At 35.0% G+C, this 20,749-nt stretch overlaps 2 protein-coding genes, 1 long non-coding RNA gene and 1 other non-coding gene across 7 annotated transcripts; 2 read left to right on the forward strand and 2 right to left on the reverse strand.

Moving 5' to 3' along the window:
• Positions 1 to 422: 422 nt before the first annotated feature.
• Positions 423 to 2,421, forward strand: Slu7 (Pre-mRNA-splicing factor Slu7). The gene is made up of 4 exons (XM_081990078.1): positions 423 to 858; positions 914 to 1,413; positions 1,473 to 1,902; positions 1,962 to 2,421. Exons 1-4 carry the CDS (start codon positions 547 to 549, stop codon positions 2,388 to 2,390), a joined length of 1,671 nt encoding a protein of 556 aa, XP_081846204.1. The 5' UTR covers positions 423 to 546; the 3' UTR covers positions 2,391 to 2,421.
• Positions 2,420 to 20,466, reverse strand: LOC145735931 (uncharacterized). Of its 4 annotated transcripts, XR_014179808.1 has the most exons (18): positions 20,307 to 20,466; positions 16,860 to 16,943; positions 16,653 to 16,781; positions 16,405 to 16,596; positions 16,223 to 16,348; positions 15,495 to 15,646; positions 12,799 to 13,124; positions 12,398 to 12,471; positions 11,133 to 11,193; positions 10,797 to 11,015; positions 10,584 to 10,717; positions 10,129 to 10,407; positions 9,921 to 10,067; positions 9,723 to 9,837; positions 8,564 to 8,754; positions 8,309 to 8,502; positions 4,120 to 7,077; positions 2,420 to 3,572 (listed from the first exon to the last, which is right to left on the reverse strand). XR_014179808.1 is itself a non-coding variant. In XM_081990071.1 (17 exons), the coding sequence occupies exons 4-17, from the start codon at positions 16,582 to 16,584 to the stop codon at positions 6,957 to 6,959; spliced, it is 2,307 nt and encodes a 768-aa protein (XP_081846197.1). In that variant the 5' UTR covers positions 16,585 to 16,596; positions 16,653 to 16,781; positions 16,860 to 16,943; positions 20,307 to 20,466; the 3' UTR covers positions 2,420 to 6,956. The 4 variants fall into 4 exon arrangements, 3 of the variants coding, with proteins under 3 accessions (XP_081846197.1, XP_081846196.1, XP_081846198.1); XM_081990071.1 differs by having other exon boundaries at positions 2,420 to 7,065; XM_081990070.1 differs by having other exon boundaries at positions 2,420 to 7,077.
• On the reverse strand, positions 15,132 to 15,285 carry LOC145736128 (U12 minor spliceosomal RNA). The gene has a single exon (XR_014179835.1). It is a non-coding gene; the product is annotated as a U12 minor spliceosomal RNA (small nuclear RNA).
• LOC145735952 (uncharacterized) lies at positions 18,976 to 19,759 on the forward strand. The gene is made up of 3 exons (XR_014179814.1): positions 18,976 to 19,111; positions 19,376 to 19,529; positions 19,593 to 19,759. It is a non-coding gene; the product is annotated as an uncharacterized LOC145735952 (long non-coding RNA).
• Positions 20,467 to 20,749: the final 283 nt, after the last annotated feature.

The following is a 20,749-nucleotide window of genomic DNA, read 5'->3' on the forward strand; positions in this document are numbered from 1 at the left end:
TCATCTTCGTATCTGCATGTCTCACAGTACCGGAATAAATACGTATAATAATTATAATTTCTAGAAAGTTTGTAATTTTGTTCAGCCAGAGACATGGTTTTAATCTCCAATTTCTTATTTAAATATCCTAAAATGCTGAACTTTTGCTTTTTGTTTTAATTCAGATAATTAGACCTATTTCTACTCTCGGTAAAATGTTAAATAAGCAGGTATTCAACGCTAATAAATAGACTAGAGTTTCAGGAGTCTTTGAGTTTTGAGTCCTGAGACTCTTGAAAGATCATATCTCTCATGGCCTTTCCGTTTGGTATTTAAGTATCAATGCTTTTATTTTCTCCAGCGCCATCTATATGTGCCTGATCGAAGTTTTCGACTACTGACGTGGCGAGCATGCATTCCACTTTCTAATCTTGACATTCTTGACAGCAGTCTAGTAGTTGTCAAAGATTACCAAAAATACAACAAAAATATTTATTTTTGTACTTTGTTGTTTTCCTCAATAACTAATAACTAGAACCTACATAATAATAACAAGGTGGTTGAATAATGGCAACCACAAATCAACCAGTATCCGAGATACTGAAAAACAAAAGCATCTTCGAGGATGAACCGAAGAAAAAGTCTCGAGAAGACTGGCGTAAGGCAAAGGAACTGGAAGAGGCTCGAAAAGCGGGCACAGCACCGGCTGCCGTAGACGAGGAGGGCAAAGACATCAACCCTCACATTCCTCAATATATCTCCAACGCGCCCTGGTACTATGGTACGGCCGGACCGACTTTAAAACATCAAAGACCTCAGGAGGATAAACAGAAGAAGTTTTCTGAAATTGATGAGTGGTTTAAACGGGGCATTGACACTGTGAGTCTTTATTTCTTATTAAGGGTTTTAACTAGTTTATTAAATCAAATTTCAGTCAAAAATAGTTACCAAATTCCGGAAGGGGGCGTGTGAAAACTGTGGGGCCATGACCCACAAAAAGAAGGATTGCATGGACAGACCTAGAAGAATCGGTGCCAAATACTCAAAAAGCAACATTCTACCCGACGAATACATACAGAGTGATTTGGCCTTGAGTTTTGACGGGAAACGGGACAGGTGGAGTGGTTACAATCCTACAGAGTACAAAGCTGTAATTGAAGAGTTTCAAAAAGTTGAGGAGGCAAAACGACAGCTGAAATCTGATAAATTAGATGCTGGAAGCTCAGATGATGAACAAAAAGATGAGGATAAATATGTGGATGAAGTTGACATGCCTGGAACTAAAGTTGACAGTAAACAACGTATAACAGTGAGGAACTTAAGGATTCGGGAGGATACGGCCAAGTATTTACGGAACTTGGACCCGGATTCTGCGTATTATGACCCGAAAACACGTTCAATGCGTGAAAACCCCAATCCAAGTAAGGATGACCCGTAAGTTGCATTAAGTACCAGTCACAATTTAGGTAAATGGTAATTAACAAAATTTCCAGGTACCAAGGTGAAAACTTTGTTCGATTTTCCGGTGATACGAAAAACCACGCAAAAGCCCAGCTTTTCGCCTGGGAGGCTTATGAAAAAGGAGTGGATGTGCATTTACTAGCTGAACCCACCAAGCTTGAGCTACTGCAAAAGGAATATGAAGACAAAAAATCCCAAATTAAGACCCAAGTTCAGTCTAGTGTGCTTGAAAAATATGGAGGAAAAGAACACTTGGATGCTCCCCCTAAAACACTGCTATTAGCCCAAACTGAAGATTATGTAGAGTATAGCCGGTCTGGGAAGGTTGTTAAAGGAACTGAGAAAACGGAAGTGTTGTCCAGATATCTTGAGGATGTTTATGTGAATAATCACACTAGTGTTTGGGGATCTTACTGGAAAGGGGGCCAGTGGGGTTACAAATGCTGCCATTCATTTATTAAGGTATGTATAACACAAATATGAGTACAATCTTTGTAAAACTTGATTTATTTTCTCCATAGAACTCTTATTGTTTATCTGAAGCTGGAAAGACTGCAAACGACACACCCATTGTGGACCAGGTAGAAGCTCCTGAATTAACATCTACTACCATCACCACCGAAACGACGACTAAACCACAACCACCCCTCGAAACAACTCAAAGCTCATCCAGCGAAGCCGAAGACGTAAGGACAATGACGGAAAAATCAAAAAAGAAGAAGAAGAAAAAGGACAAGAAAAAATCTAAAGATACAGTCAAAGATAAGCTGCAGGAAGCCTTGAAAGCTGAAGAGCAGCTACAGAAAGAAGCGGAACGATTGTTATCCTTGGATGAGAGGAAGAGGCCTTACAACAGCATGTTTGAGGCTAAAAAACCTACGGAAGAGGAAATGGAGGCGTATTACCTTAAGAGGCGACGAGAGGAGGATCCGATGAGTCAATTTGTGTAGAAAAATGCTCTAAAATAAAATGCTAATAGTTTTTGTGGAGTTATTTATTAATTTTTATGATTGTTTAAATAGCTCTTAATAAAATTAAACAGAGCGGATCTTAAAAAGTCCTCAAATCGACAACCGCAATTTTAACACTGAGTAATACAACTTTTATTGTGAAAATTAAACAAAATGACTGCTTCAATACCAAAATTGCCGAAGTCGAGCCGCTTCTGTATAAATATTAATCATAAAAAGACTCAAATAGACGTTACTGGTCCTAATTCGAGTCTGATTCGGAAAATTATTTTTTTAATCGTTTTGTATTTAATTCGCAATATAACAAACACTTTTTATGACTTACTACATATTTTTTCGAAAATTTATTCCACAAAGTTGGGCGAAGGAAAAACTTTGTTTCTAACGCGCAGTCATCGAACAGAGAAAATCATACTGCGCACATCGTTTTCTCTACAAAAATTAATTGGTTTCTACGTAAAAACATATACATGTTAATATTATAAGGCATACGACGTTTAAAGATAAGGGTTAGAAAGTAAAAGATAAGTATAGTACAATGCCAAAAAACCAAACTTTGATACGATCACTCAACAATTATTCTATTGATAACAGTTTTTTTTAATAGTTGGTATTATATAATAGCATATGAGGAAGCTCCGGGCATCGACATGTTACTGAACATGTACAGTGTCTAAAACTGATAGTTTTTAGGCAGGTTCACTGCTTTTTTTTCGAGTTTATACAGGGTGGTCCAGTTTTAAATGTCACCATTCGATAGCCCATCAAAAAATAAGTAGATTTTATCATTTTCCTGAAAAATGCTTCCTAATGAAGATAGAGTACTCAAAAAATGCATTTTTTGGTATAACTATCAGACCGAGAATATTATAAGAGAGTATTCAAATTTGGTCATCTGGGAGGTTTACAAGTTTTTACTAAAAACTAAAATTAGTCTGTTGACTTTTAATGCAAGAAATGACTTTTCTAAGATTAACGATAGTCCAAAAGTTTTTTTTCAGGACTTTAATTGGTATACAACCCAATTTTCTGGACTGAAACAAGTCTAGAATTTTTTGGGACTAATTCATTTCTTAAAATTAGTTTTTAAGTCGAATATTGTAGCATTTATTTCCAAACTTTTGACCTTTATTACTAATAGTATTATTCAAGAGTCTAAAACTTGACGTTTACTATTATAAATAGTCTTAAACTCGATTTTTCAGTCTTAAAGCAATAAAAACAGTTCCAATTTCTTAGAAATGCTCAAGTTTTTTGAATTGAAGGACCTTGAAGTGACATTTTTAAGACTATGGATATGGTATACAAACTGGCTCTCAGGCCTGATGTCTATAAAAAGTTTACTATGTCAAAAATTTGGTGTAGGTAGTCTTGAAACTGGATTTTCCAAGTTGAAATCAGTTTTAAAGCACTAAAAATAGCCAAGAGTTTTAAGAAAATGAAAAGCAAATTTATTTTCAAGACTAAAATATTGAAATTTGGTTTCATATTATGAAAACTTACTTCAAATGCAAATTTTAAGCTTCTGATGTCACTTTTCATTGGTTTAGAGTAACTTTTTTGGTGGCCAAGTCAATTTTCATGTCTACAAGTCAATTTTGAAAACTGTGACGTCTGACTACAAAGACAGTATTTTCACAGTTTCCAAGTTAATTTTCAAGACTAAATAAGTCTTTCGATTTGTCTGAAAACTATGAAAACTGGCTACAAAGACAATTCTTAAGCTTTTCAAGTTAATTTTCACGGTTTTAAAGTCAATTTACTGGTTTCTATGTCAATTTTCAAGACTAACGTTTTCGATTTGTTCGAAAACTATGAAAAATTTGATTAAAATTACTCTGGTGTGACAAATAAACTGAAATATGAAGGACTGTATTTTACTTAGAAAGTATTTTTCAGGAAAATGACGTAATGCGTGTCAACTTATTTTTTGATTGGGCTATCGAATGGTGAATTATTGACATTAAAACCATCCTGTATATTTTATTTTCATCCTAATCAAAATCATCATCAGTTTTGGAATTGCAAATGGTTTTCTTTTCCATCGCATGTCTATTTGTTTGCCTCTGGCTGTTATTTTATATTTGCAAACTAATGGAAATGAGGTAGGAAAGAAAATCCTTTACAAATATTACCACTACTTACTATTAAGGCACAGATCGGACATGTTGTCTTCTACAAACATTGAAACGTTTCTTTTTTTCAATTAATTGTTGGTACATTAAAAAAATTATCACTATGCAAACTGTCTGTCTTTATACAGGGTGAGTAATCTAAATTAAAGACTCGTGTACTAATTTTGCTAAACTGTCAGATTTCTTCACCAAAAATTTGAGTGGAACATCATTTTGACGAGGTGCCCGGAGCATTTTGGAAATCAGAAAAAATATCACTCACACTGCTCGCAGAATCTCACAAACACTCACACGTAAAATTACTCTTGTTTTTCTTTTAATTCTGAGTTTCCTTGACGAATGTTTTTGCCGTTTCACACCACAGCTAAAGGCTCATTTTTTAGTGGTTATTTTGTTTTTTTTTTTTTGCGTTTTTTTTCGTCACAAATACTAGCAGCCCTTAGCCTTAAGATATAATAAGATATGATTACAGTAAACCACCTAAACTAAATCAAAAGACATCCCCAAAAAAATTAAGACCGTGTCTTTCAAACATCCAGGTCGAACAACGTGGGGTGGGGCACCAACTGTCAAAAACCTTGAGAGGTCTACCATAATCGTACAATGCGACAAGTTTCCAACAGCGTCCCCCAAACAAAAATAATTTCCTATATAGCTTAACAACTTTAGGCGCAGTTTCAAAAGCCAGGTTTACTAATTGTTAACTCGACTTTACAAAACTTAGCTTTACGGTCGTTGCTAGTTGTGGCAGACCTCGTAATATTGATTTAATTAAAAAAAAAAAACAATAAAAATTTACAAACTAAAAATCAATTCAACATCGGTCCTATACAGGGTGTCTCTAAAAGGTCTGTACAAAATTCTATTACATATTCCTGACTTACCACCTTAGTTCGAAATTGCTCCGTTTTCGCGATACAGGGTGGTAAAGTTAAAAAATAAGTTTATTGTACATTTTGTAGAATATTTCTTTCCAATCTGGTAGCCAGAGGTTTTTTGCGTGCAAAACCCGAATTTGGACACTTACAATTAATTGAACATTTCTTAGTAGGAGTACCTTTTTTGCTTTCTAATGTTTAAAACATCAATTTTTTAAAAAAGAAAATTACACCGAGAAAAAAGTTACGGTCACTTGAAACCATCAGAAGTACACTGTAAAGCGCCCTCTAATGGCCGCAGTAAAAATGTGTCCAAATTCGGGTTTCGTATCTCAAAAAACCCCCGAGTACCAGATTTGAAAGTAATACGTTACGATTTTTATTTTTTAACTTTACCACCCTGTATTTTGAAAACGGAACAATTTCGGACTGAGGAAGTTGCTTTAAATCGGCTTATTTTGATGTCAGAAATATGTCATAGGATTTTGTACAGACTTTCTAGAAACACCCTGCATACTGGTTCCTAATGAGTTAATTTTTTTGACAGTTGAAAGAAATTGGATTTAATTACCTGATGGTTGGAAACTTTGTCATTTTTGCGAGAATGACTGAAATAAAGTTTCTAGGCTTTCTAATATATAGGAGGCGGTGGTATAGTACGTTGCTCAGCAATAAAACATGTATACATGGTTGCCGAGTTAATGTAAATCTCTAAGTGGGTGTTTCAAATGTCAGAGTGCTTTCCAAATTGTTTTTGTGATTGTCAAGTATTTAATAGAACCTTTCACGTTAACAAACCAAGAGTAGTATACCAAATTTTTTAGCCTCAAAACTAGAATTGAAACAAAGAGACAAATTAATAATACATTTTTGTAAATGTGTTAGTTTTAGAACTTTCTTTTTACGATCAACTGTCAATAAAATTAACAACCAGCACTAACCTCGGACAAAACTAAACAACAAAACATAAAAACCGTTCCTTAAATTTTCTTATTTTTTGGAGTATCGTTTAATTAAAAAATGAATACATAAATTGAACTATTACGCATGAATAGGAAAAGAGGGGAGGGCGGCGCGGACACGAACAAATAACTAGCGGCGCCGCCAACGTTTATCAAAACTCTAAACGCTAATTAATTTACACAACAAAAAAAATTCACTACAATCAACGTAATTGTTTTAAAAAATCAAAGATTTACATAGTAGTAGCAGTAATATTATATAATAGTATGAACCAGGACAGATTCATGGACGCGCGGACGCGTATCTGCGCTAAAACTAATATGGCAGTCGTTTATTGTGTGTGGCCAAAGGCCTCGAAATCTGTCGGTCCAATTTTCGTTTCAATTAAAAGCAAATCAGCACGAGGAGCAACTAATCACACAGCGTCTAACAATACTAATAATTAATCAAAATCAAAGGTAAATAAAGGCTGTGCGGTTGCCCCTACACTAATCTTTGCAAAATATACAACTTAACCATCGTTTGGAGCAGTTTAAGGGTAAAAACAAACCTTTGCTACATGATTTAACTTAGAGGCGGACTGGGCGGCGCGCAGGAAGGGCGGGCAAACTATCCAAAAAGTCTTCCTGTAGCAGAGAGGCAAAGCTCCAGCCGTCGTTGACCAAATTGTCACTTTGACTGCAAGAAAAACTACTCATAATTATTTTCATTCTTTATAAAAAAGTTATTTGTTGTGTAATAAAGTTATTAATAAAAAATTAAATTTACTAAAATGTTCACGAAGCAGCCTTACAAATTCAATTTTTGCTACACAATCTTTACAAATATTGGGCTTAAAAGACTGATAGGAATGTTAAAAAGTGAAACTGGTTATGTAGATTTAACATTGAAAGAACTGGATTTGATGTATTGTTTAGAGCAGAGAAAGTGTATATTAATAAAGGAATGCAGAACATTGCCATTGGGAAGAGAATTAATGGTTTATATGAATTGACATTCAAGTTAAGGAAGTTTGAAGCAACCAATTGTCAATGTTCAGCATTAACATTGATTATTTCCTTCATTGTACCAGCAGCCAATCAAATTCCGAGAACCTTTCTAGTTCCACCAATGGAAACCGTTTTATACTGATTAAATCCCTGGCTGCTAAAATTTAACAGTGATTAAACACCACCTACCTTTTTCGAATACGTTTTTTGAAGAAAATTTGATATTAAACGAAACGGGATTTAGGCACTTATAAAATTTAAGTTATCTTCTTCAATATTAACAATTAATAAATCACTGTAACGTAGTTTTCATTAAATAATTACATAAATTAAAATATTTTGACGTATGATTGTCACTTTGAAATGTAAACAAAAATATACATGGCTGAACGAAAATCTGTAGTAAGCCGGGGTGGTCTCCATAGTAACGCCGCTGTTTGTAATACAAACATTCAAAACAGTTTGTGAAAAATTCCGCGATTTAAAATGTCACGCTTTGGAAATTCTAATATTGTGGATCAAGAAATTGAAAACTGTACTCCCAGGACTACAAAGAGGACACATATATTCAGGAAATAATCTTGACATATACCCCTCGGCGTTCACGTTTTATCACGTAAAATGTGCATTGGTAGGTTTTTTGCAAAATTTTTCCTTTAGGCAAATGGTTTCGACTAAATAATTCTTTCCAAGCAAATTTTTGCAAATTTTTCAAGCAAAATTTTGCAAAAAATCACCTATGCACAGTTTACCCGATAAAACTTGAACGTCTCGGGATATAACCTATGAATAAACAAACTGATATGATGACTTGGCATTTAGGATATATCAGAGTATGATTAAGTTGTCAAATAATATTTTTACAGGTTTTGCTTGTAAAAATGTTACTACAAATACCAATATTTCTGGACAATCAATCAGATCACACATACCTGTGGCGGCGTTTGATTGGTTGCTGGAAAGGTACGGAATTCCAAACTTTCAACTCGGTAACGTTTGATAATTGAAGGCTGTTCAGATCCGAAAGAAGTTTGTCAGCTTCTTCTCGACTCTCCTCCCTCAATTTTGAGCTCGTCTCCTCCAACGGTGTTGGTGGTTTACTGCTCCACGGACAAGCGCCACACATCTGACAAATAATCACCAATCAAATTAGCCAAGGGAGGATGTATAACAGAATAAACGGTTACCTCAGTACCGCCCCAGATTTCCTTAAGACTGCGTTTGTTAGAGCCGACGTTCAGCTCGTTGGGCAAGTTGCCAGGCCACGGATGTTGGTTGTTGCAGTGTTTGCAGAAAACGTTGGAGCTCTTCGGCGTGCAACTCCAATCCACTTCATCGGAGGAGTTGACAGCGTCTCCGGGTTCTTCAGGGTCCGCCTCTGAAAGGAAAACTGAACATTTTTAAAACTTTCATTTCAAGTCACGTCACCGTAAGTGAATTAATTTTCTAGTTTGATAATTTTTAGAGGCAAAATCTACGATAAAAATTTAAAATTTTAATAAGAGAGTCAAAGACAACGCACCTGGTGGTGTACACATATCCAACCTGACAATAATTGTATATTCTCTCTTTTTGACACTAATCAACACTATGGATTGCATTTGATTTTTTTGAGTTAGGCGGTAAAATAGCAATTCTGTTGTAAAAAGTGCCACCTATCAATTAAACAAAAAAACTTTAAACAATTCTTTATAGTACATCTGATAGAAATGCTCTACGACAAAGAATTTCGAAGTTAAAGCAGTACAAAGTGCCATTGTAATTGAAATTTTGTAGATTTTTTCAATTAAAGTTGTTAGTACGTCGTCTTGTGTATATTTCCAAAAACTGCAAAACTTGTAGCGATTTTTCGGGCCGCTTTTTATAACAAACTTTTGGACATCATCCTGTACATAAGTGACTTAATTGTCAAACTCACTTTCAGCCAGAAAGTCAGTCAGAGCAAGATACATTACTTTTCCACTAAACTTGCCAATCGAAAACGCCATTAGTTACTTTAACAGACTTCATTTACCAGTAGTAGTTGAACTGAACTACTAATTGTAATAAAATAAAGAGCCAGCCAGGTATGTCCCAACTTAAAAACTTGGATCACACTTTATAAAAATAAGGAATTTCAGAAACAAGGCATAGCCAACGTAATTATTACAGAAAAACTGCATCAGATCACATAACTAACCATTTTATTTAAGCTTTAGGAAGAGCTGTTACAACAACTCGACTTGTTAAAAACTTGAACAGGACAACACTCGACTTGTCGCGAGCAAGCATAAATAAAGCAAACAAATAACGATTAGAATTTTAATTGATCGATAAACCTTAATAGTTGTGGTAAATCAACTTCACCTTTAAAGGAAGCCACCAAATCCTCTAGAACCTCTCCAAACTGAGCCATCTGATACAAGTTGGAAATGAGCATGAAGTCGGAATGTTCGTCCATGTCTTCTCCAGTTTGGCACGCCTGGAATGAAAATGGTGGTTTAGTTAAAATTACGAAAAAAATGTTTAAATAATAGTTCAATAACTAAATAGTACAACACTCACCTTATCCACTTTTTCAATGGAATACTTAATAGAAAAATTGTTTGCAGTTTGCTTGTTACTGTCGTCTTCTTTGTATTCGCGGTAGACTTTTACAGTCGAGCCCGACTTCATGTACAAACAACCGTTTTCTGCTTTTTGATAATTAACCTAAAATTTAAAAAAAAAACATTTTATTACAAATAGATTGATTACAATTATTATTAATTACCTTCTGCAAATCACTGACCACCTGAAAGGTGGTCCCATCTTTATACTTTGTGACACATTCCTGTGGTTTTACATCAAGTTCATCGGGCTCAATATCTAGCGGCTGGAAGTACATTTCAAGACCGATATCTTCATCTTCCAAGCGGGAAGATGTACGCCCTAACAGGGGAGGGATTGGGCTTTCAAGATTCGGCAGATAATAACCAGGATGTTCGTTTTCCTCCATCTTGTCCACCTTGGTTACCAGTGGAGGTTTATATTCACAAAACGCGCTACAACCCTGTTGAAAAAAAAATGCGATTTAATAGAACGTATTTAAGACCATCCTGCGTTTTTAGTTGTGTTAGTCAAACTCAGTCACGGAAAGTTTGTCTTCACTAATTCTGCGATCTTGGTGGAAAATCATCATGTTTATATATTTGGAAAATCAAAGTACACAAATAAAAAGACACTTACATTGACATGGTTCAGTTTACTGTAACTCAAAGCTCTACCGTCCTCCTCAACTGGTGCCACAGGGTCTGGGTAAAAGGTACGTCGGTCAGCTATCATTAGCAGCCCACCCGATGCTGTCCCAATTTGAGCCGGAACTGTAACAAAAAAAATTAATTGCTTTTTAATAACAAAATTTGCAGAACTTTTATTCTGACAATGTTTCAAAAAACTTACCCTGTGGGGGCGTGTCGTTAAGCACATAGTTCGCAACGTGAAACGCAACCGAATCGATAGAGACATTCAAATCAACAGAGCAATCATTATACGATGTTTTGTTACCAACACAACAGCGGGCAAATGCAAATGATGGTCGGTCATATTCCTCTTTTATTGCTGTTTCTTCATCGTCAGATGCAGTTCCGGAGGATTCAGCAAAACTCAAACGACGGGCGCCTGAAAAGTTCATCAATAACATTAATAACACAGCAGGAAATAAGGATAAGAAACGCAAATTTAAACCGATTGTAGATCTTTTAAAGCTGAACACAAATATACAAAAACGATACTTACCATTGCCGTTAAGCATTGCAAGATCCGAAACGCGCCTTCTCTTAATATAGCTGTCGTCCATCTATAAAAAAGTTTCAAGAGTGATTCTTTCTTCTAACTTAACAGGGTTGGTCCATATATTTAGACAGCTCATGGTGATTTTTATTAGACTTGGTTAATACAGAGCTTTCCCTAAATCACCAGAATGTTATTGAATAAATGACAAGGGTGAAAAAATATACAAAGTTTATTGTACAGAGTGGCCTAATTTGCTTGTTTTTATATGGAAACTGCCGGTACCCTTAAGAAATTTAATAATCAAAAAGGCGTTGCCCCGGTCTTTTTTCAAGGTGAGTTCGATGCCCTAAGCAGAATTTCAATATTTTTTTATGTTTGTCTTTATTAGTTGCAGGGAATTAAAACTGCATAATGTGGTGGAATCCAATGTTAAAAGCAATACCAGATACCAGAAAAATTTGACCGGTGAATTTATATACTGCTTTTCTCCCTAACTGTACCAAATTTTGTAATGTTTTTTCAGGTTATTGGATAGGAAATTTAATGAGGATTCCAAAAATGTGCTTAAAACATGATTCGGTTACTCTAAAAGTGCGTTTTACAGGCGATTTTGTCTCTGACTGTCCTTAATAGTATTCAAATTTTAGATTACAATAATTTCACTGATTTATAAATTTGTTGCACCAAACAGTTAAATAACTCGAAAGCCGTAAAAGTTACAAAAATTGTAACATAATCGTAATCTACGTAAAAAACTGCCTTCATTGTGTAGAAGCTATTAGGAAGTTACAAGTTCTGGCAGTTTTCATATAAAAACAAGCAAATTAGGCATCCCTGTACATTTTCTAGTTAATTGATAGATATTTTTTGGGGATTCCAAAAAATAAACAGGGTGTCCCTACTGCCCTTAAAATGTACAGAAAAAATGCTACCAGAACGTTCCCTCCCAAACTTACAGTGTCAAAAGTGCACTTTAGTGTTTGGTAAATAAATTTTGAAACCTAATAAAAAACTTATAATTCGCGTATTGCTTCAAAACTTAATTTGAAAAGAAATATTAATAGAAAATACACACAACAGAGAATAGAATAGAAAAAACACAAACCAACCTAAGGTTAACTGTGCAATATAATAAAAATATGCAAAGAATTTGGTTTGGAAATTAGATCTTTGCCCAAAACAATTTAGTAGAAGGCTTACAAAACCTTAAATTGTTCAAACAAAACTAATCAACAATATTTACCAGAAAATTAATAAAAATAACTCACCTGAGAGGCAATAGGAACAGTCTCAACAGCGATATCGGACGAATTGTTTTTTCCTGTTCTTCCAGCCATTATATCTGTAGTGAAGACAAAATTAGGACCGTGACTTCAAATTAAAACTTTAAAAAGTGGCGTAGAGGTTGGTAGATCAGAACAACTGAACTGGACCAAGTGATCCAAAAGACTGAACTAGTAGAGGTATGCTTCCACCTGATTTTAATGGAACAGGTAACCTACCCCTAGACCACTCGGGTGCGCACGCACAAATACAGCCAATCACAAGACACCAAACCCTTATAGTTGTTTTGAATGTACATACATACACAAAACAAAGGTCTTTCTTTATGAGCTCAGAAATGTTAAATCTGGTGTTTCATTTTTCTATTAAAAGATAACACACTTACTCGCATCATAATTTTCATTATACCAACAGAGACGTTGCCAGTTATTAAAATTGTCCGCCATTCCCCTAGTCAAGTTGCGGCCGCAATAAGTGCGTTTATGTCCAAACTTGTTGCGCTTGACGTCATGCCTGATAGGGTTGTAGTTGTCCATGGTCGCGGGTGGTTTCCGTTTTGACTTTCTCGACGAATCGGGCGTGATCCACTTGGCAGTAATCAAATCGGTACGAGTTTTATCGGAAGGCCATTTATCCAAAACAAAATTGATGTTTGTAGAGATGTAGGAGGGTTCGGATTTTTGATTCAGCGCCGGAAATGCCGCGTAGTACCTGCAAATACCGGACCAGTGTAAGGTTCGCAGTTTGATGGTTTTCCAGACGTGTATTGAGGCTTTACCGTTTCAATCGGAGTTCTGTATTGAATAAACGAAAAATTTTACAAAATCCTGTTTAAATTAGGTGTTTGTTTTATTAAATATCATCTTAAATGTATACAAGGTAGTTTAAGTTTAATCAAATTCACTAGTGAATCATTCAATTGCAAAATCAGGCATGTGACCGTTACAGCCCATCTTTCAAGATGACAAAATAAGAAAACTATATTTAGAAGTAGATAGTAGAGCTCAATTAACAATAAAAACATACATCTTCGCGGAAACTGACAAAACTATCCCTCAGGTTTTATAAACAAATGCTTCAATGAATTTTATAGAAAATCGATCAAGTCTGACAAAGATAAAGCAGAGTTCTACAAATTTCCTTTTGTGCAGAGTTTTTCAGAAAAAAATAGACAAATGCTTTAAAGACACTGGATCCCGCTTAGCGTTTTACAATCTCAAATCAACAAAAACATTGTTCACCAAAATTAAGGATCCGACCCCATTATCCCAGCAGTCTGAGGTTATATATCGCGTCCCATGTTCATGTGGTAAATGTTATATCGGGGGCAATCAAAACAATATCTTATCCCCACTTATCATCCCACGACTACCCAAGCCGTGGTTCTAAAGTAAGGAGACGATAATAAGTCAATTATGATTAGAAGTTCATCATAATTTGAAATTACAATGTATAGAAGCAGAAACGACTACGTCAGCTTATTTTTCAAAGTAGAAAATTTACTCCAAAAACAGATACATATAAGCTCTGTTTAGTGACTTTTGACTGATGCGTCACATCCCTTATCTCATTTCTACTAAACCAATAAAATGGTGTAATTTCATAAATAAACAGGCTGACTCATCTTAAATAAGGGCAGTTTTGTTCCCAAAATGCCGTTCAGGTATAGTAAAAAGTGGCTTGAAAAACATGCTTCATTCAAATTGCCATTTTGAAAGTGCCAGAGATCTCTAAATGCTACTGAGTGCAAAAGAGTTATACAAGTTTTTAAACCTTATTATTTCAATATGTTAAATACATTCCTAATAAGGACTTATACATTTTTGTCAATTCTCTCTATGACGGCAATGAGCAACCATTTTTCATACAACACAATAGAATTTTGACATTAAAACGTCGGCAAACTAAAACCGATTTATGATGTAATATAAATATAAAGATATTGCCAATACTAGGAAAACTAAAATTTGCCAACCCTGAAACCATAAAAATATTGGACCAAAAATTCTTTACATATGAGCAAGAAAAAGGTTTAATGGTCTATCCATAAACCACTTAGGCTTGTAAAAGTAAAGGTACGGACAGACATGCACTTTACTAGCATGAAAGCATGCCATTATTGAGCAGTTGCTACTTAATAGCACGTGCTAGAAATAGGCATGCTGAAAAATCGCCAGGCGTTTGATTTTCGAGCGTGCTTTTTATGGAACGGGTGAAAGGGGGCATGCTTTAAGCACGTCTGAACAGGTTTGCTTATGAGTGTTCTACTAACACATTGCAAGTGTCAGTTCAACAAAAATCAGTCCGCGAAAATTGTGTTTAAAAATTGCAAATCTGGTTGGATGAAAAAACATTACTTTTTTTACTCATTATCGGGCTCAAGAATGTCTGTGGAACACACGGTCACCTCTACAAAAATAATATAGCACGCAATAATTTATGAAGTTTTAATAAATGACATGAACGATCCAAGTTTAACTATAAAAATAATTAAAACTAAAATCTAAAGTCTGTGTGCCATTCACACTATTTTCTTCCATTTTAGACCAGAGCTTGCATTTAACTAGCAGGTGTGGCGAGTGGTTTGCTTTTCCACACGCTTTCTGGAAGTATGCTTAAAGCAATCATGCTTGTTGCGAGCAAATGTACTAGCAAAAATGGTAAACAACCCATTCACTCACATATTCATGAGTAAATTTTCTATTGAAATAACTTCACGGGGAAGATCGCTTCACCGATGTCGCTACTGAAAGTAGGCAGCGACTTACGGGACGACCTCGGCCCCTCCAAAAATTCAGACTAGGCTACGCTAGCATGTAAGCCGAGCGTTACCAAGGCTCGAATATTTTCCTTACTCATTAGTTTAAGGCACGAGTTAAAAAACGTTTTCCGTCTTCTTTTATTTAAATCATACCAGACAACGCGATTGTAAATGGAGAGCCGCGCCATCTATCACTTAAAAGGACGCACTTTAATACAATGCACATCCACCATTATCTAATAAACCGCATCAATGTACCGATTATTATTTTAAGATAAGCAGATTTAAAAAAAAAAACAGTAAAAGTACAACAAACTCACTTTTCAGCTAATTCTTTGGGAGAAACCGTCTTATTCATAGATCCTTCAATAGTTGCGGAAAGATCGTCGTTTCTAATGGAATCAGTACTTTCCGAATTAACTTCTTTGAGTTTCTCGCACAGCTGATCGACCAATGATTCTATCTCGCAACTCTAAAAAAAAATGTATTGCATATTAGTACTGTGCGTGCTAAAAGTTGTTAACCAAAGCAGTGCAAAACAAAGACACCCTGTATACAGTTAATATTTAGAGGACATAAATTGAGTCACTTTCTACCACTCAGTTTTGATTAAGCGTGTTTTTGACTAAAATGAAATAAGAAAAGTCTGTTTGGTCTATTTGGCCTGCGGTATATAAGTTTGCTGGTGAGAAAAGTGACATAAGATTAGTTAAAATTTGATGAATATTTCAATATAACCTTGCCCTTTGTAATTAAGATCAAAAATCGCTTGAATTGGTGGAAATTGTTTTACAGTACTTTTAGTGGCAACACTGTTTATACCAAAAGAGCATTGATGTCACATTCAGTGATTGTAAAAATGTTTATGAAATTTTGCCGAACTTGTGAAAACCGTTACTATATGTGGTTTAGTTGGAAACTAAATTCATAAAAGCACAGGAGCGTTAAATGGGTGCAAAACAAAGCAATAAACTTATTCTCATGTGTGGCCGTAAATGCATAACTTAACGTTTCAGCATGTAGAACTTCACAAAACTCCCCGTTTTACCTGATCAGCTGCGGACATAAGACATTCGACGGCCGCCGAACGTTTAATCTGATCGGCATCGATGTTCCTTCGCCACGACTTTGAACGTCGAAAACGTTTATTATTAAGTTGGTTGCGATTTCCCTCCTAAACCCCAAAATCAAGAAATAAAGTACCCGCCAAAAGTCTATCCTAAAAGTTACCTTCTTGAGTTTTGTTAAAAAATAATCGTCCTCGGGATAAATCACGTCCAAAACGTCAGCGTGCAACAAGCTGAGTATATAACGGGTGTAAATGGCTGAATCGATTCCAAGGGCTTCCAATTGTTCCTCTAACCAGTTTGAGACCGCTGAAGGCATTGACACCAATCGCGGGTACTTCATAATATTTTTAATCTAATGCCAGGGATAAATTTGTCAAGACTAATTTATCGGAAAAATAAAACACTTACAAAAGGAGTTGAAGAGAATGTCCGGGTGCTTTGCTTGTTCGGGATAAGTATCACCGTTTGGTGAAATTGTTTTGGCTAGTTTGGCAAAGCCAAAAGCCATTTTAAGCGGGAATATCCATAGTTAGTTGCCTGGAAAAACCAATAGGTCATAAATAGATTAGCTGATAAAGTAGTGTAACTAATCAGATTAATTGAAACAAAACTTACCTGGTCAATTTTGAAATGCTTCCTGTTAGCACACAAGATTAATATGCATTGAAGATTTTGGGGTTAATGAGTGCCATTATATGCCTGAAATCGAAAAAGTGTACTTTAATTTCTGGGAAAAACCTTTTTATCAAATACCTAAGCCTCATTAGTGTTATCTTATCAAAGCAGTGACTATCAGAACTTACAAGCAACTATATTGTATTAGGCTATTATATTTTGTCTAAAATAGTAATATTAAAGTGTTTTCTATAATGAGTTATCGTCACTCAAGTATAAATAAAACTCCTTATCTAGTCGGTACTGTAATAAAGGCAATGATGGTCACCATTATCTTGAAATGACTCACAAGAATAGATTTAAAACTAAACGTGGTTTTTGGTAAACAACTTTATCGGTTAATTTACTGTAGAAGAAATCATAGTTAATGTTTTATGCATTACACACACTACTTTAAGTTATTGAAATTAAACAGCCAAAATTTTCAAAACATTTGTGTAACGTGGCGAAAAATTCCCACATAACACAGAAATCATATTCATATTTATAATATGTGCCTGGCAGGTTTTATGACATTTAAGTGCTGCCTGGCATATGCCTCACAAGTTTTGGGATTACGTTAACTGACTTTTAATTATCTAGGCACCTAATAACACAGTTTGTGTAACTTCTAATTTATGTTCAGAAATGTACCTATCAAACATCTTTGCTAATATTAGGTAATTAATTGGAACAATACAAAATAAAACTGGCTGCAAGCTTAAAAATAAGTTCAGGTAAAACCATAAATGCCCATTTTTGATCAGTCGTCAGTTTTATAGCTCTTTTGGCTCCCTGGTTTACAATCAGCAGCTTAAAATCGTAAAACTTTAAAATGCCGACAAGAAGTTCCGACCCAAATTTTGTCAAGGTAGACTTGCAAATTTCTTCCATAAAAATATTCGGAATATCCAAGGGTTTTTATGATGGGTCCCAAAATTATCTTATGGCAGACAATCTGCACTTTTCTTCTAATTTGATATTTTCAGGTATTTTAGTAAACAATGAAACCCATTGTACTTTATTCAAAACTTTTTTGCTTATAATAAAAATTATAGAAAAATACAAAAATTAATTAAAATTGTTACAGAACAATTTAAACTTTTAGAAAGTGTGTATCTAAATGAAAGTCTTCCACAAAGAAACATTGTCAGTTTAAAAACTATGTCAATTAATTTGTTCTTTCTGTTAATACTCATTTATAGAGCTGTGCATTTACCATTACTACAGATTTTTAAGAGTATTACTATTATTATTGTTTATTTTATGTCTAACCTGTTTAAAAGTGGAAGAGCCTACTGTTTCAACTTTGTTTACCCATTTTTTGTTTTCGACAGATTTATTGAGATTCCTCCTATTATTTTAATAGAAATTGCTTCAACATAACCCTAGAAGCCCTACAATTATTGATATCATAATTGTAGGGTTGTATGTAGACTCTTGAAGAAGTTTTGTTTTCAACCATTAGACACGCCGTTTTCCATATATGCATGCAATTAGTATATTTCATTAGAAGTACAAAAATAAAGGTTTTTTTCTACTCCTACAGGGATATTGGTCCAATTAGACAAATTAGAGAACGGATAAATAGGCAATTGCCAAAGGTTGAACGAATACAGAATCCTAGACAATCTTCAGCGTTCGTAAAGAAATAGACCAATCACAGAGAATCTTCAGCCTGGGTAAAAAGAAATAGACCAATTACAGCTAATCTTGAACGTAAACAAAATAATTCTTCTAATTGTCATCCTCACTGACAGTTGACATCAAAACATTGCATTTTGGCTTATGTTTTGAGGCAACGAAAATGCCGTTCAAGTTTCAGTTAGTGTTCAATTAAAGAATGAAAACATCTACTTTATTATATGATAAAGCAAATGATACACAATTTACAATTCAACACCTCAACCTAAAAGACGAAGTTAATCAGCTGTCAGCCGGTGACAATCCGGAACACCGGTCGAACTTTGGTCGCCTCAAAAGTGACAATGTAAACACGGAAACGTTTCAAACATTGAGTGTTTATTTGTGTGAAATTTGGTAAGTAATTCCAGTTAAGTCGTAGAAAAAATAGCCTGTAAAACTCGGGCGATATGGACAATATCGCCCTCGTCCGATTGAGCACAAGAGAGTGGAAGCCAAAGGCGTGGTGCTCAAGTTTTCGCCCTCGTGTACAATATAGGTACTATTGCCGGACTAGTAACGTAATGAATGTAAGTATACATTATGAAATAAATGTGATTTAATTCTAAGTTATCACTGTCAGGCAATGTTCATAAAACGTCAAAAAATACTGCGGAAATACATATTAAATGACAATGCAGGTTTGTGCTAAATATTTGTCGGCTTTCACTTCTTCAACAAGTTTAAAGATGTGAAATTCGGGAGTTACCTCAAACGTGATATTTTTCGATTTCTCCCTGTATATTAAAAAAAACGAAAATCAATTCTGCTGACGCCATGCTTAATTTCACTAGTGCCATCTACCAAATAAGTCTGAAATTTAACCACCTGTAATGAGGAGTAGGTAAACATCATAGATAACACCACTTTTTGTATGGGAATTTGAATTAATTTATCTACAGGGTTGGTCCCTACATTTAGACAGTTTGTGAGGATTTCATTTTACAGGTAAGAGTACTCTCACTATTCTGTGTGTTGCAAGTAATATCAAAGAGGATGTCTTTTTTTTAGGTGGATATTCAACCTTCATGATTTGATGACAATTTGGTGGATGTTACCGGACCAAAAAAGTAATGAAGAGGCTACTGACATTTTGGCCATTAAATGCATAAATATAGAACTTTATTATTTTGGATACCATAAATTCTATATCAAAATAAATATAAATATACACATTATTTGCAGTTATTAACAGTGCAACAACCCCTGAAACAAAACTATGGTGCATTCCAGCAATGTCCTCAAGCCTTAAGGCAGCCTGAAAAAATTCCGCGCCAAAACATCACCTAGTGGCATTTAAACATTTTAAATAGTGCATTTGACTGGGTACTACCCAACTAGAAACTTCAAATAGTCAAACCAGTCCACCAATTACAATAAAGGAAACTCAAACAAACTTAAAATAGATTGAGGTTTTAACAGGATTTAACATTGCAAAATGTGGTATTCTAGGGGTTCTAAGCATGTGAAAGTTAACAAGGCATTTTAGGGCCTAAACCAATTTCGAGCTTGGGTCCAAAAACTACTGAAACTATTAAAATTGGTCTAGCATTACAAACAAAACGCGGATTTTTGTGGGAAAACTGAATTAATTGATACGCCATTAGCTGTCATTGCACAACAAAGCAAAAAGTGAAATCAACGGGTAAGGCTTCGTGGGCCCTAACAGCCCCAACTATACTCTGTACGTAACTAAGGATTAGTGAAAAACAATCGTAAACTTACCTATTTAGCATAAAAAGATGTTTTTTGGCAGGATTTCGTTTCTTGCCCAAAATTCAATAAAACATGGCAGAGGCAGAACGGCGCGGAGCACCTTTGCCGACAAGCTGTTGCCAAAATAGTAAGTAAATTTGACAGTGACAGTCAGTTCAGTGTTGTCATTTTCTACAAAAACTAAGGGGCCGCATTCCGCATTCGTTTTCAAGCTCCATGGAGCGTTCCGAGCAGAGCGTTTTTCACGACACGATGACGTAATTTGGCAAAACTTTCATTTGACCAATTGTCAAATTACAGCAGTGTGACGTCAAAAAAGCTCTGCTCGCTCCATGGAACGTAAAAAAATATTTTTTTTAGGCCACTAATACTAAAGTTTAATGAAAATTATAAATAAATTTAGGTAAATTAGTAAATTGTTATTTTAGCGCCATCTATAAAGATACATCACA

Source organism: Ips typographus, linkage group LG11 (assembly GCF_016097725.1).
Source record: "Ips typographus isolate SLU linkage group LG11, UJ_Ityp_2.0, whole genome shotgun sequence".
In the NCBI taxonomy this organism is placed as follows: domain Eukaryota; kingdom Metazoa; phylum Arthropoda; class Insecta; order Coleoptera; family Curculionidae; genus Ips; species Ips typographus.